The sequence below is a fragment of the Gigantopelta aegis genome, chromosome 8 (assembly GCF_016097555.1).
Source record: "Gigantopelta aegis isolate Gae_Host chromosome 8, Gae_host_genome, whole genome shotgun sequence".
NCBI lineage: Eukaryota > Metazoa > Mollusca > Gastropoda > Neomphalida > Peltospiridae > Gigantopelta > Gigantopelta aegis.
The window spans coordinates 66,127,834-66,145,132 of record NC_054706.1 but is presented as its reverse complement, the minus strand read 5'-3'; the positions used below and the strand labels follow the sequence as shown (position 1 = coordinate 66,145,132).

The 17,299-nt window shown below is 35.4% G+C and overlaps 1 protein-coding gene across 2 annotated transcripts in view; it reads left to right on the top strand.

Annotated features, from left to right (window-relative positions):
* The window catches only part of LOC121378383 (phenylethanolamine N-methyltransferase-like), a 64,062-nt gene extending 58,318 nt beyond the window's left edge, over window positions 1-5,744 (top strand). For both annotated transcript variants that reach the window (XM_041506523.1, XM_041506524.1), the window contains exon 4: window positions 3,843-5,744. In XM_041506523.1, coding sequence (XP_041362457.1) covers window positions 3,843-4,272 — 430 coding nt within the window. In that variant the 3' untranslated portion in view covers window positions 4,273-5,744. The remainder of the gene's footprint in view (window positions 1-3,842) is intronic.
* Window positions 5,745-17,299: the final 11,555 nt, after the last annotated feature.

Below are 17,299 nucleotides of genomic sequence, written 5' to 3'. Positions count from 1 at the left end.
CACCTATCATCTGATATTTCCACCTCTCCCAGAGTCGGTATATTTTCTTAGATCGCCAGACTGGCTGTCGCCATTTCGCCAGAAATCACGGTTGTAAAAACCGCACTCGCGGAGGTATTACGTAACTACTGGCAACCTGGGCTTAAGTGCAATTTGGAACTGCACACGGCCCTCTAAAACAATTAATATCGCCATAGGCGAAAACAAAATTAAGAGCATGTTCCGTCACACCCTGATGAAACTATTTTGTTTCCAACCAACGGACTCACATTTATCGCCAATCACAGGACTTGTGGTGTTCACTTCTCTATCAAAAGTAAGGTGCACATCGAACTTTGACCTAGCCGGAAGTTATTTGGTTTAGTACTACCTATACTGATAACATACATTTTTCAAAAAGTGTCCAGCTATGTGTTTTTATTACAACCAGGATCTGGTGTATTCTGACATTAACTGACAGCTTCGCTGAAACTTGTTTCTGCAGTGCAACCTAATATAATGTACACATCATACGGCACATATATTGCATACAGTTTTGTACAAATGCAATATATCATATTAAACAACAAAATGTTTTAAAATAAAGTAGATATGTAGAGACAACAAAGGTAATCAGAGTACCTCTACCCCTTTAAATAATTCCATTAAAACACATGCACTTGACTGACCCCTAGATAATGAAGACCTTAACAGGCACATCAAAGAAATATCAGTATTAAAACAATACACTGAGGAAGGAAACACCAACATGACTGTACCTGTATGAAGTAACGGCTTAATGTCCTGAACATTAGTGTTGGGAGGAAATCCTGTATGCTGGGTGTGGGTGTGTTCAAGTTACCAGGTGTGGGAATTTCAAATCCATCGGCCATGCTGATGTTCATAATGAACCATCAAAACCATTGGCAGCCACCAATATCCCTGACTATATTTTATTTATAGCCTACTGTAGTTGGAAGTTTTAATATTTATGATATCTGGAATTATTATGCAGCTTTCACACATTTATTTTTTATTAATTACTGAAAAAAAACAATTTTTAAATGACATAATTACCCTAACATCTATTTTCTTGCATTATTTTCTAATCCAGATGAATACAATATGTATATTGGATGTATTCCTACAATCTGTGATTCATTATTTTATTTAGCTAGTAATATTGGGTAATACAGCTTTAACAATAAAATAAATTATCAACTTACTCCAAGGCAGATAATCAAATCTGAAAACAATTGGTTCTGAATCTAGTATACACTTAAAATGCTCTTCATGAGAGCAAATTAAGTGATTGTGTTGTTTAAAATTTGATCTGGAGATCTAAATATATGTTTAACCAGTTTTTTGTTATATATAAATAAGAACAGTATGGCACAATAGTGACAACAAATTTAATTATGTTTTTGGTAAAAAAAATTCTTCAAATGTACTTAAAATTGTGCATAAAACTACAAATTTGTCTAAAATAAATTTAGCACCCTATAAATATGTCAAAATGACAATAAAAATCAAGTTCTTTACAAATTTGAGTTTTCTGAATTTCATACATGAAAAATTAACTATGTTAACGGAAACTAAAGACATTAACCCACTATTGGCACATGTTATTTTTAATATAAAATAAATTGCTGTTAAAATCTTAGTTCAGGTTGCCTATATACCATATTTAAGAGCAGTTGTATATGGCAAGTCAAATACCATGTAAAAAGAAATTATTCAAATCTTTACAGTATGAATTATAGGCCAAAACCAACGTTTCATCAGTGCTAACTTTGATTCAAACTCCATTCAAAGCCATGTACAGTGATTATTGTCACGGTCAAGGTCATTGTGAACTTACATGGTCGAGTGACGGCTAATTAATTTGTCACGGGGATTCTATAATACCCGTAACTGAATAAAACACGATTATCAAAATATCTCTCCTAACTGTATATCTATTAGATCTCTCTGTAACAGGCAGTTCAAAACCGCTTTGGCTCGTCTCTAGGTATGATCAGAGATACGATCTTATATAAAGTATATATTATTATAGCACGTTTAGTTCACTAGAAAACACAACAAAAACACAATACACTTTGGAATCTGTATTAACCTACGCTGACAAATGCACAGCCGCAGTAGTTAATTAATAACAACAATAATAACAACCCAGAACTGATCACTTAATTAGTTAATCTCTAGGAGTTTAGTTTACACAATATGCTAATCACTTCACCGTGACACAACACCCACACGTGTGATAATTGAGAAACGCTTCCAGGAGAAGTTAATTAATAAAGGAATTACCACTCTATTCCTAACTGGTTAATTTTTAATTAACCCTTACTACTCGTTCAGTAACGTGTGATAATTGAGAAACGCTGCCAGGAGAATTTAATTAATAAAGGAATTACAACACTATTCCTAACTGGTTAATTTTTAATTAACCCTTAACTACTCATTCAGTAACCTTGTAACACAGAATTAATACTGGTACTATCACAATAAAGACAATAACCTACAGTTTACCTAGGTCTTCTAGGATGACTGGCTAAGCTTTATATTACCAAATACTCGTATAAATAGAACAGTAAGACTACGATTTACTTCGTCAGATGACCGAAGACACTGTCTAAAGAATATTGGTATAATACAGTATTAAAATATTTAAAAGTCACATCAATCACATCAAGGTTATACAACAGAGCAGAAATAATATATATATTTACCAAAGTCCAAACGGACAACGTTCCCTGGGAGCCGTCCTTTTTGCTTCTCTCATAACTCTAAAACTCTAGCTATTTATTATAAATCGAAATATCGCCTGGGGGTAAATCGCGGCACCGAATCTTATCATCTGATATTGCACCTCTCCCAGAGTCGGTATATTTCTCTCTGATCGTCAGTCTGGCGATATTACGTAACTACTAGCCACATGGCCTCCACATCTGCTCTGGGTGTGTATTAGGCGTACAGTCGCGCAAAGGTATTACCTAACAAGTTGCCCATCTGGGCTAAGTGCATTGGAACTGCACACGGCCTTCTAAAACAATTAATAACGCCACAGGCGAAAAGAAATTAAGAGCATGTACCGTCACATAATTAATCAATATAGTTTAATTAAATAAAATGACAAAATCATTATATTTTTATTATGCACTGAATATGTGCTATGTAGGGTGTATACTACCAAATCAAATCCCATAGACGACAATAGTAACATATGTGGCTAAAACTCCTACCTGCAGCGTATCAATCGACATAAACGCCACGGATATAAATACTACCACCCCTCACCCTTAAAGTGAATTAGAAAACATTCGGGGTGAAGATGCTCATTTTTTAGATAACCCGTAGAGTCTACGCCTACCATAATTCCGCACAAAATTCGAGTACTTTTTTTGCAGGTACCCCATACATGTTTCAAGCACAAGGCTACTTGACACCGTGGTACTAGATGAAGTTTTCAGCAAAAAATATCACTTGGGCGTTTATTGCACGTGCACTGCATGCTCTCGTCTCCCTATAGAAGCAACCAGTGTTTTTTCTGTCTTTATTTAATATGCCACGATAAGTACTGTTAAAACATGTTTTATTGTGAAAAAGAAAGAAAAGCAAAAAAAAAAGCAAGTGTTTTTTTGTTTAAAAACAAATTTCATTCAGACACACACACACACACACACACACACACACACACACACCCGGATTTGAATAATATCTTCTTTTAGTTAAGGTTGTTATCAACATATCATTTGTCTGCATGTTTGATATAGAAGACATAACATATCTGTAAGTAAATATCAGCAAAATACCTTCAGTATAGTTTTAGTTGCACATCTTTATCTACTTTTGTCTTTCAGAGATGTGTCAGAATGGACTGAAAGAAAGATTGGTCACCTAAAGACATTCGTGAAGAAACTTGTCACTTGCGACGTCACAAAGGAACTGCCATTAGGACCAGACTACGTTGAGGCGTTCGATGTCGTATTTACCAGTTTCTGTCTTGCTACTGCTGCAAAAAGTATTGCTGAATACAAACAGTTCCTGAAACATGTGGCCTCCCTTCTTCCCTCTGGTGGCCATCTTGTCATGCGCGACACATTGAACCTAACGGCTTATACAGTTCATAACAAGAAGTTCCACTTTCTAAAATTATCGATGGTTGATGTAAAAGATGCCTTATGCAATGCCCAGTTTGAGGTTCTGGAATGTAAATCTGAGAATTTCAGCATGCCTCTATGTGAGCCTCCTGAATTGTCAGTCTTTGTTCTGTTGGCAAGAAAAGCTTAAAGTTTCAATCTTTAACTTTATTTACTAAGGTCAAATAGAGCTACAGACACACAGTTTTAATAAACTTATCTTTCATTATACGCTTATATAGTTTTCATGCTGGAGTGTCGTTAACCATCTATTCTATTTTATTCTATTCTGTTCTATACACCTATATATCTGTTGCAAAAATTAGTTCATTTATACCATGTGAACGAACATTAATTACCAGTCGTATACAAAAAGCCATATTGGACGCTAAAAAGCATATTGGACGCTAAAAGGCATATTGGGCGCTAAAAGGCATATTGGACGCTAAAAGGCATATTGGGCGCTAAAATGTATATTGGACGCTAGAAATCCATATTGGACGCCGCTAAATATCCATTACATATTGGACACCCATGCACTGCGACGTAAAAGTGACGTCATTCCCATTGGTTTACGTTTCTTTGCAGTGCTAATGTGCGTGTTTATAACTGCGAAACAAACAAGAATGAAACATAAATAAATAAAACTAATTGATCAAGAGAAATGTAGGTAGGAAAAGACAGAATTGGAAATTTTACTTCGTTAGCACTAAAGAAATAGTTCGTCGTTTTATAATTTACAAATCACAAAGTTTCATTTACTACCATGAAACTAATAAGTTAATGTTTATGTGATCTACATTAATTACCTTGGTCAAAGGATATAGAATTGTATGCGGCGATAAAACAATTAATGTGGATGATGGGTTCTCTAATGATTAAAAAAGAAGATAAAAATACTCGAGATTTTGTATAGGCCTACTCGGTTTACTCAGCAGTCCGTAGTTTCAACCCGTAAAATGGATACTAAGTGCAGTTAATCTACAAACCTGTGACACATTTGGATAAAGTTGCAACATAGTGAAACGAGAGTCTGTGACGGTGAAATACCCTTAAAAATAGACTGGAACTCGACTCCATAATTAAACTTGTGCAATTGGTCCTAAAATGAATTCTACGTAGTGGACAACATGGTATTTACTTGGTTTTTGCGCATGCGTCAAGATGGCAGGACGAAATCTTTAGGACTCGAGCAATTTTAACATTTTAACTATGTAATGATTTTATTCAACCTCTACAAACTACTACTAAACATTGAGTAACGAAGCTGAAACCGTACGCCTGATCATTTCAGTGGAAACTTTAAAAATGAATCAAGGTGAATGTTTGAACAAAGTGACATATGAAAATGGACATAAATGTACGTTTACCTGCAAAACTAGGCTTACGATGTTTTGTGAAATTGGGCCCTTGTTCATATGGACAAAAAAATGCACGTTTGCAAAATGACAACAGTGCAAATTTACACATGTATGCAAATGATTATTTTGCAATGCGTTCATATGGATTAGCTTTAACAGGAAATCGTAATAATGACATATCCATCAAAACCTGTATCATTTCGAACTGGACCATCAGTATGATCACATTACTTGCTTTTAGCAGTAAAATAAGTCGACAATTTCCTTATATGCTGTTCTTTGTTATGAAATGCATGTATACAGAAGAGAAATATTTTTTTAACGACACCACTAGAGCACATTGATTTGCTAATCATCGGCTATTGGATGTCAAACGTTTGGTAATTTTGACATTATAGTCTGAGAGAGAACACATGCTACCTTTTTTCATTAGTAGAAAGGGATCTTTTATATGCACCATTCCACAGACATGATATTACATACCACGGCCTTTGGTATACCAGTCGGGGTGCATTGGCTGGGACGAAAAATAGCCCAATGGGCCAACCGACGGGGATCGATCCGATAACGACCGCGCACCAAGAAAGAATTGTGTGTGGTGGGACAGTAAAGTTTTTAAAACGTTCGATGAAAAACAGTAGATCCAAAATTTCAGAATAAAAAGAAAGAGAGAGAAACGTTTACATTAGTAGCTAGGCATATTTTTTATACACCATCCCACAGGCTGGATAGCACATACCAAAGCCTTTGATATACCAGTCATGGTGCACTGGATAAAAACGAATATGCAGTAAGACACTTTAACGCGGTGAAATGACCCGTTTCTAAGCATATGGGCTTCATTACTAGTGAAAGGGATATATCTGTCTATTTCTGTCTTGGTTCTGCTGCAAAAGGTGTCGCTGGATACAAACAGTTCCTGAAACAAATGTGGCCTCCTTCTTCCCTCTGGTGGCCATCTTATCATGCATGATGTATGGAACCAAACGGCTTATACAGTTGACAACAGAATCTTCCACTATCTTTCATTTTCGACGTCTGATTTAAAAGATGCCACCATCTTTCATTTTCGACGTCCGCTCAACAGCATATTCGCTGAAGAACAGAATCAAAAACAACTTCAAGCGACCTACTTGCCCACCTGTGGTGTACAAATGTGTACGTCAAATCTGTATGTGTAAATCGCTGGCACAAGCTACTGTATATTATGTAATCAGTTTTGTATGTGATGTTTAAATATGTTCTATGGATCACTGATCTGAAATAAAAAATCTATTATTATTATTATTATTAAAAGATGCCTTATGCAATGCCCAGCTTGAGGTTCAGGGCCCCGTTCCTCGAAGCGATCTTAGCCCTAAGATTACCTTAAGCGCATAGCTACCCTATGCATTTAAGTTGATCTTAGGGCTAAGATTACCTCAGGCGCATAGCTACCCTATGCATTTAAGTTGATTTTAGGGCTAAGATTACCCTAAGCGCATAGCTACCCTATGCATTTAAGTTGATCCCTGGAATATAAATCTGAGAATTGCCCCATGCCTCATTCTGACCGTCCCGAATCTGAAGTCTTTTTATTGTTGGCAAGAAAGATTTAAAGTTATAATCTTTAGCTTCATTTTGCAATGTAACGGGTCAGTTTCATTGCCTTCTTTCACTGACCAAAATGATGGCTGATGCTTATTCTATATATATATTTTGAACTCGGTCATACTTTTTCATTTCTTTGGTGAAACTTTTCATCGTCTTAGATAAAAGTGACGGACTTGACAGCTGTGGTGACAGTACTTATGGAAGAAGGAAATGTTTTATTTAACGACGCGCACTCAACACATTTTATTTACGGTTATATGACCACACAGATATTGAGTGAGGAAATCCTCTGTCGCCACTTCATGGACTACTATTTTCGATTAACGGCAAGGGATCTTTTATATGCACCATTCCATAGACAGGATAGTGCATACCACGGCATTTGATGTACACTATGTGTGTATGATTTAATAACGTTTAATACAGTAAAACACTGACGTAGGAAGCGGGGGTGGGGGTGGGTGGGGGTGGCTTTAATGGACAAGTTGGTACAATCTTTACGTTTGGGTGCTTAATAAATGGCTTTGCTTAAAAATAGACTACCAAGCTTTTATTCGTTTGGGTCTGTTAGTAATAATAGTAAAATAGGTAATCTGTTTAATTATATCAACTAATATATTAAATGAGATGTCTCTAATTTGTTTTGCATTTGTTTAAAATTCCTCGTGACTGATTAATAATGATGTTAAGCAAGGTGTATTTCGGTACTATTTTAACTCATATTAATATTAAACTCTGATAACACTGACACTAAAGTAGTGTCGGAAATAGAATAAAAATGATTTTCGTCAATTATTTCTTTCATATTAAACTGAATAGTAAATATTTTGTAAATACCTATTTAATGATACTCTACCTAATTTAGCATTTACTTGTTTGGGCTCGCATTGATGTACAAGGTGGTGTTTAGTCTTGGAATTAAAATAAAGATGTCAGTAAACAGGAAATTTGTTACCTTTATTGGAACAGACTATAACACATTTTGATGATATGTGTCAATTTCATTTACTCTTAAACAAACTTTTAATTTAAAACTGCAAGTTAACTGATTATTTTGAATTGCAGCATAAATTATTAATTATGACCAGCATATTTAGTGAATAGAAATTCAATATAAGTACATTAGAAATTTACACAATCTTGCAACCACTTAAAGGTGCTATATTAGAAGTTGTATGTGAGCATCTGTTTGTGATAAAGATTCTCCATAAAAATGTATTTTCTACTAGTAGATAAAATTATTTCCTATAATCATTTATGGGCATATAGTTAAAGGTGTAATCTTTAAATGTTAAAGCAAAATTTAATAAAAACATGATTTGCAAATAGCTGTCATTATGCAACTTTGAGATAGAACCTTTAATACAGGTATAATAGATTACAAACTCAGAATGGTTCTTGACAGTTTTGCTCTAAAGTTACTTATAAATGTTTACAAATATTTTGTTTTGGAGAGGGATAGGAGTAAACCGTCATCAGAAACGGTTCCTCACATATTATAACAGCAATGGAATTGACACGTTGACAATTTTGTTTATAGTTTCTTCCAATAAAGTGCACAAATCACCTGTTTACTGACATCTTTCTTTTAATTTCAAGAGTAAACACCACCTTGTACACCAGTGAAAGCCAAAACAAGTAAATGCTAAATTAGGTTGTCTATCATTAAATACATATTTACAAAATATTTACTTATCTGTTTAATATGTAAGAAATAATCAACGAAAATCATTGTTATTCGAATTCCGACAGTACTTTAATCACACAATGACATTCAAACTTTCAAACTATTCCTCGAGTACTTTTTGTTGTATCCTCAATGGATGTCTCTGGATTTAACCACTAACGAATTTAATCACACAAAACCACATGGCACTTGAACCAAACAATTTACTAAAATTCTGCTCTCGACTACACTCTGCGCATGCGTGTATATATATATATATATATATATATATATATATATATATATATATATGGTGTACGTGTCAACTACACAGTCAAGATCAGAGGGAGCAGTTATTGTCTTTATATATATATATAGTCCGATACTACATTATTCACTAAAATGTTCATTAAAATGTTTTATAACATGTTATTGTTATATTTTTCTTGTTATTCTGTTAAAAAAATGTTGACTGGTCCAAATGAACGACAACTTTACGTTAGATGATTAGCGATTATTCACTCGTTATTTTGTATAATTTATTTTATTGTTCGACCAAATGGAAGTGAGGCGTTAAGTATAGTTTCAAGTCTGAGGTGATACGGTAACAGATGTACTGAAATGTATTTGTTTCTATGATAATTATAGTTTAATTAAAACAAATCAATGCCTGTGCAGTGGCATATGATATCAGCTTAGATCAAAGAATTGCGATCCTGGGTGGCATGAGTGCTGAGATATTGGTACTAATAGGTTTAAGTTTATGGCGGCCAACTTGAAAATCCAATTTAGCCACCATAATGTATTTTCGGCAAGTGGTTCACATTAAAGTTGAAAATCGTGGCACTGGGAAAATTGTGGATGGAATTTGATTCTTTTCTCTGGAACGTCTACATCAGTTTACTGGGCTGCTTGAAAAATATATTAAATACGGTCGCCATTTTAATGACGTCATTTGAGCGCAGGAATTCTGGGTAATTTTCACCTGTGAAATAGTCAGGACATATACATGTACTATCAATAAATACCAAAATTAGCTGGTAGTACGGTATTTTCCGCTTGACTCCCAAAATGAGCCTCAATCTGCACGCATATAATGCTAATATGAATAAACGTTGTAATCCAGATTCGGGCATTTTTGGTTACTTCGGGCAAACATCAGGCGGCTTGTGTAGCAGGATCGAACCACCTCGATGGATCCATTCAACTGATTGGATTTTTTCTCCTTCCAACCAGTACTCCACAACTAGTCAAAGGCCGTGGTATGTGCTTTCCTGTCTGTTGAAAGTGCAAATAAAAGATCCCTTCCTCTATTAAGAAACATGCAGCAGGGTTCCTCAGATGACTACGAGTCAGAATTACCAAATGTTTGACATACAATAGCTGATGATTAATTAATCAATGTGTTCTAGTGGCGTCGTTAAACAAAACTAACTTTATTTATCATTATTGATTTCTGATACAGTTTGTTCAGTTCACATTATGGGTGTGGGGGTTTTCAATAATTTGTTCAGTTTGCGTTACTTGTTTATGCTACAATGTGTTCAGTTCTCATTATCGATTACTGTAACAGTTTGTTCAGTTCTCATTATTGATTACAGTAACAGTTTGTTCAGTTGTCATATTTTGGTATCTGTTGCAGATTGGCGGTTCTAGTTATCAATTTCTGTTAAATGTTGGTCCGTTGTCAATATTAGTTTGTGTTACAGTTTGTTCAGTTCTCATATTTGGTATCTGTTGCAGTTTGGCGGTTCTAGTTACCAATTTCTGTTAAATGTTGGTCCGTTGTCAATATTAGTTTGTGTTACAGTTTGTTCTGTTTTCATAATTGATGTCTGTTACATTTGTTCAGTTCGCATTATTGGTTTATGTTACAGCTTGTTCAGTACACATTGTTGCCTTCGCATTTCTGGTTTATGTTACATTTCTGGTTATGTATTCAATTACATTTCTGGTTATGTGTTCAGTTCTCGTGATTGGTGTCCGTTATAATTCATTCACATTGTTGACTTTTGTTACAGTTTGTTCATTTCTCATTATAGGTTTATGTTTGTTTGGTTGTCATTATTAGTTTATGTTACAGTTTGTTCAGTTCTCATTATTAGTCTATGTTACAGTTTGTTCCGTTATCATTATTAGTTTCTGCTATAGTTTGTTCATTTCTCATTAGTTTTTGTTACAGTGTATTCAGTTCTCTTTATTGGTTTTTCATATAGTTTGTTCAGTTCTAATTCGTCTCTGTTTACAGTTGGTTCATTTATTATTATTAGTTTATGTTACCATTTATTCAGTTCTCATTATTGGTTTATGACACAGTTTGTTAAGTTTTCATTCGTTTCTGTTTACAGTTTATTAATTTCTCATTATTAGTTTACGTTATAATTTGTTCAGTTCTCAATATTAGTTTCTGTTTCTGTTTGTTTAGTTCTCTTTATTGATTTCTGTTACAGTTTATTCAGTTCTCAATATTGGTTTCTGATACAGGTTCACATTCGTTTTTGTTTACCTTGTGTTTATTTCTCATTAGTTTATGTTACAGTTTTATCAGTTCTCATTATTGATTTTTGTTTCAGTTTTTGTTTAGTTCTCATTCGTTTCTTTTTACAGTTTGATCAATTCTCATTATTGGTTTCTCCTACAGTTGTTTCATTTCGCATTATTTATTTATGTTACAGTTTGTTCTGTTCTCATTTTTGGTTTATGTTACAGTTTGTTCTGTTCTCATTTTTGGTTTCTGTTGCAGTTTGGCCATTCTAATCACCAATTTATGTTAAAGTTTGTTCCGTTGTTAATATTAGTTTGTGTTAGAGTTTGTTCAATTATCGTTATTGCTTTCCATTATAATTTATGCAGTTCGCACTGTTGACTTTTGTTATAGTTTGTTCATTTCTCATTATTAGTTTATGTTATTGTTTCTTCAGTTCTCATTATTAGTTTATGTTACAGTTTGTTCAGTTCTCATTCGTTTCTGTTTACAATTTTTAAATTTCTCATTATTGATTTCTGCTACAATTTGTTAAGTTCGTATTACTTGTTTGTTTTCCATTTTATTCCGTTTCCTTATTGGTTTCTTTTATATTTGTTCAGTTTACATCACTGGTTTCTGTTACAGTTTGCTCAGTTCTCATTTTTGTTTTTTGTTAGTTTGGCCGTTCTACCAATCTCTCTGTCAAAGTTTGGTCCGTTGTCAATATTAGTTTATGTTACAGTTTGTTCTGTGTTCATTGTTGTTTTTTGTTAGTTTGTTCAGTTCGCATTTCTGGTGTATGTTACTGTTTGTTCAGTTCTCGTGATTGTTATCCATTATAATTTATTCAGTTCGCATTGTTGACTTTTGTTGGGAGTTGTTTCCTTTCTCATTATACGTTTATGTTATAGTTTGTTTGGTTCTCATTATTAGTATATTCCCATTCTCGTTATTGGTTTCTGTAACAATTTGTTCAGTTCTTGTTCGTTTGTGTGTACAATTTATTCATTCTTCATTATTGATTTCTGTTACTTTGTTTAGATCCCATTCGTTTGTGTTCACAGTTTGTTCATTTCTCATTAGTTTATGTTATAGTTTGTTCAGTTCTCAGTATTGATTTTTGTTATGGTTTGTTTTGTTCCTATTCGGTTCTGTTTACAATTCTGTTCATTTCTCATTAGTTCATGTTACCGTTTGTTCAGTTCTCATTATTGATTTCTGTTACAGTTTGTTCAGTTCTCATGAATGTTATCCGTTATAATTTATTTAATTTTTATCATTTATTTCTGTTGCAGTTAGTATATCTCTCATTATTGGTTTGTTACAGTTTATTCAGTTCTCATTATTCGTTTTTGCTACAGTTTGTTTACTTCTTATTCTTTTTCTCTTTACAGTTTGTTCATTTCTCATTAGTTTATGTTACGGTTTGTTTAGTTCTCATTATTTAATTTCTGCTACAGTTTGTTCAGTTCTTGTTATTGTTGTCCGTTATAATTTATTCAATTATCATTGTTGATTTCTGGTACACTTTGTTCATCACTCATTATAGAAACATCAGCTATTTGATGTCAAACAATTTGGTAATTTTGACATATAGTCTTAGAGAGGAAGGCCGCTATATTTTTTCATTAATAGCAAAGGATCGTTTATATGTACCATCCCACAAGATAGCACATACCACTCCCTTTGATATGCCAGTCGTGGGACGAGAAATACCCCCAATGTCTCCACCGACGGAGATTGATCCCAGATCCATCACCCGAGCGTTTTACCACTGTATTACGGCGACTTCTATATGCTATAACTGTTATGACACGGCTGTATGCTATAATTGTTATGATACCGCTGTATGTTATAATTGTTATGGCACCGCTGTATGCTCGCCATGTGAGTTACAATACCTCTGTTATTGTATGTGCATGCTTGTACACGTCTTGGCATCGACTAATGAGACGATCCAACTGTCGTGGGATGTTGCGCCATTCTTAACCAGAACTATTTTCATCTCATCTAGCGATTGTGTGGATGGACAAGGTGACGATAAACACGCTTTCCAAGAATGTCCCAGATATGTTCTATGGGATTCAAATCAGGAGAACGTGCAGGCCAGTTCTCATCAGTGATATTGTTGGCCTGAGGAGCAGCACTGACTATCCTAGTCTGAGCGGTTGGGTCTATGTTATCGTCCATGAAAATGAAATCTGCTCCTTGCTGTTGGGGTAGAGGGATGACAGTAGATGTAATGAGTTCACCCCTGTACCTTTCCTAATTATGATACGATCAGTTATTTGTCCAATCTGAATTCCAACACAAAACAAAGACTTCCCCCACTATGACGATTGTGTTGGACAGTGGTTTAATGTGCGAAGCGTTCTCCAACTTCACTCCACACTCTTCGTCATCCATCCTTAAAACTGAGACAGAATCTTGATTTGTTCGTAAAGAGAACTTGACCCCACCAGCTGACATGCTGCCTTGCCCACTAGATTCACACCTGTCGATGATGCTGCTATAGCGGGATGCGTTGTAGTGGTCTTCTGGAGTTTCAGACCACCAGCATGAAGTCTGATCCTAACTGCCTGAGTGGATATTTGATTATTGTGAACTCTTGCTAAAGCATTTCGGAGACTTTGTGTAGGTGATCCCAGATATGGGTCTGGATGAAGGGTCGCTACCTGTGAACGATCCGAACAAGCTCACCTATGAAAAGGACAGTCTGTTGAAACCTTGTCAATCAATACTTCATTTTCATACTTCAGTGGTTGTTGCTAACTTTTTTTGTGAGGAGTATATTTGCACAAATAAAGTTTGTTTTGTTTAACGAAACCACTAGAGTACATTGATTAATTAATCATCGGCTATTGAATGTCAAACATTTGGTAATTCTGACATGTAGTCCACATTTATTCTAATGCAGCAAGGGATCTTTTCTATGCACTTTTCCACAGGCAGGAAAACATATACCACTGCCTTTGACAGTTGTGGTGCACTGGTTGGAACGAGAATACTTGCACAAATAAAGACTGTCACATTTTATCATTCGTAGGCGTCGGAAGCAGGGGGCAGACGGGAGGGGGGGGGGGGTACGTTGTCATCTTCCGACACCTATATGCAGCACCAATCACTTCAACTTATTTCCGTGCTTATATCTCATTAAGGTTCAAGCGCTAGCACCAATCAGAGTAGTCCGCTGTTCTGCGCATCTCGGTCTCACCATACAGTTTATTTAAGTTATTGTTCGCGGCAGGTTGGACTCTATGACAATGTCACTGCTACATGGAACCGACTACTGTGACAAGTTTTCAGCCGACATTTTCCTCAAGGAATTCTGGGGATCTCTTGACGATCAGAACATATTTATAATATCCAATACTTATAGCTTCCTCAACGATGGTCAGTATTATACATTTGTATTATTATTATTATTTATTATTATTATTATTATTATTAATAACAACGTACAACAAAAAATGTGTTTAAAGTTTGTTTTGTTTAACGACACCACTAGAGCACAATGATTATAAATTGTGATATATAGTCTTAGAGAGGAAACCCGCTATATTTGTTTCCATTAGTAGCAAGGGATCTTATATATGTACCATCCCACAGACAGGATAGCACATACCACGGCCTTTGATAATACCAGCCGTGGTGCACTGGCTGGAGCAAAAAATATCCCAATGGAACCACCGACGGGGATCAATTCCAAACCGACCGCGCATTAAGTGAATGCTTTACCATTGGGCTACGTTCCGCTCCTAACGCACAACCGTAAAATACTGGTATATCTTAGAGTATATGATCAGTGAAAGGCCTATATTATAATATTATATTTTCCCTATCAACTACATATACTCTTCTGAACGATGGTCATTATTATTAGTGAATATCAACTGAACGCTGGGATGTGTTCAGTCGTTTAGTCTATTAGTCAGGGAGCCAACGCTGACAAAGGGCTCAAAACCAGGTTCAAGGTGAACCCTTCTGCTTACGTTTTTTTTATTTTGATATTTTTAAATAGCTTTGATTTGAATGATTGTTTGGTCTGCAAGTCAATTTCTATTATAAAAAAGTTATCCTAGGCTATAGTAACTAAAGGCATGTATATTTTTCACATAATGAAGTGAACAGTGATTTTTGTTGGAACTTAACTCGCACATAGTGGATATTAAATGTACCATTTTAAAATGTAATATACTTTTTTTTTTAAATGTGTACTGGCAATGTTAAAAAAGTAATATTATGCTGATTGTTTTTAGCTATACATAAGAAATCTATACCCCCCCCCCCCCCCCCCAAAAAAAACACCCCACAAAACAAACCCAAACAACAACAACAAAAACCCCCACAAAAAACCTTGTTACAGCAGAGGACCAACAGCATCCATACAGGTCATGTGGCGTCATATAACAAGACTGGCCCTCCCATATTTAGCATGCATTATCATTTTACTCAACATTTATAAAACATTTTAATATTATTTGCACCCACATTTGTTTAGTACAGGTTTTCTCTGATCAAAATAAATGCTATGATAACAACATTGGCAATTAACCAAGGCAGCCGGCAATGCCGTGGAGATTCCCGCCGTGTTTTCATTTTTCTGCTGCATATTTTTGTCGTGGAACGTTCAGTGTTTTAGTGTCAATGTTTTCTAAACTATTTTTTTTTGCAATACTGACAAACTGAAGTCCTCTCTTACACATTAATCGCAAAACTGTTGAGGAAATTATTTCTCATGGCATATTTTTTGCCGTGACTATTTTGTTAATAAAAAGGGTTGGTATAATAATTATCATAAGGAGACAGTTTCTGTGAGCATAAACATTCGGTTCTAAAGCATATTAATATTTATAAACAGACCATTGTTATCCAAATAGCCACCTTGTTTTAATTAGTATTTCTACGCTTCAAATGATCACTAAATTAGCCGCTGTGCAGATCACGTACATGATTAAATTTATTTAACGACGCACTCAACGCATTTTATTTACGGTTATATGGCGTCAGACATATGGTTAAGGACCACACAGATATTGAGAGAGAAAACCCACTGTCGCCACTTCATGGGCTACTCTTTTCGATTAGCAGCAAGGGATCTTTTATATGCACCATCCCACAGACAGGATAGTACATACCACGGCCTTTGTTACACCAGTTGTGAAACACTGGCTGGAACGAGAAATAGCCCAATGGGTCCACCTACGGGGATCGATCCTAAACCGACCGCGCACCAAGCAGACGCTTTACCACTGGGCTACATCCCGCCCCTGACTAAATTTCACATAATGTGCTATTTCATGCGTTTGAGAAGAGAGGAGTATAACAGAACAGCTGACGATTTAAACAATAACAGTAGTGTGATTACTGGAAATGAAAAGCAAGAAATGACCCGTTTCCAAGCATATTGGCTTCATTACTAGTGAAAGGGATATATCGGAAAACCCCGACAATCCTACTGAATATGGAATTATTTAAAAAGTATGTGGACTGTAACTTTTATATTTCACAACCATTGCCGTATGATATTTGCCAGACCGGGGGAGGGGGGGGGGGGGGGGGGGGGAGGATAAGTGCAATGAACGTCGCATTGTATTTACATGTACTTTTAATTTTTGAATCTGTTGCTATTTTATTGCTATGGGCCTAAACATTTTACCGAAGGTGGCAAATATCCGAATACTAATAAGAGTGAACTATCAAAGTTAGTCTCCAAACTTTGTTTTATAAGGGGCGGGAGGCAGCCCAGTGGTAAAGCGCTCGCTTGATGCTCGATCGGTCTAGGATCGATCCCCGTCGATGGATCCATTGGGCTGTTTCTCGTTCCAGCCAGTACATCACGACTAGTATATCAAAGGCCGTGGTATGTGCTGTCTTGTCTGTGTGATAAATGCATATGACATATCCCTTGCTACTGATGGAAAAATGTAGCGTGTGACGTCAAAATTATCAAATGTTTGACATCCAATAGCCGATGATTAATAAATCAGTGTGCTCTAGTGGTGTCATTAAACAAAACAAACTTTGTTTTATAATTCCATATTCAGTAGGGTTATCGTATTTTTTCGTGTCACCCGTAATATATTACTCC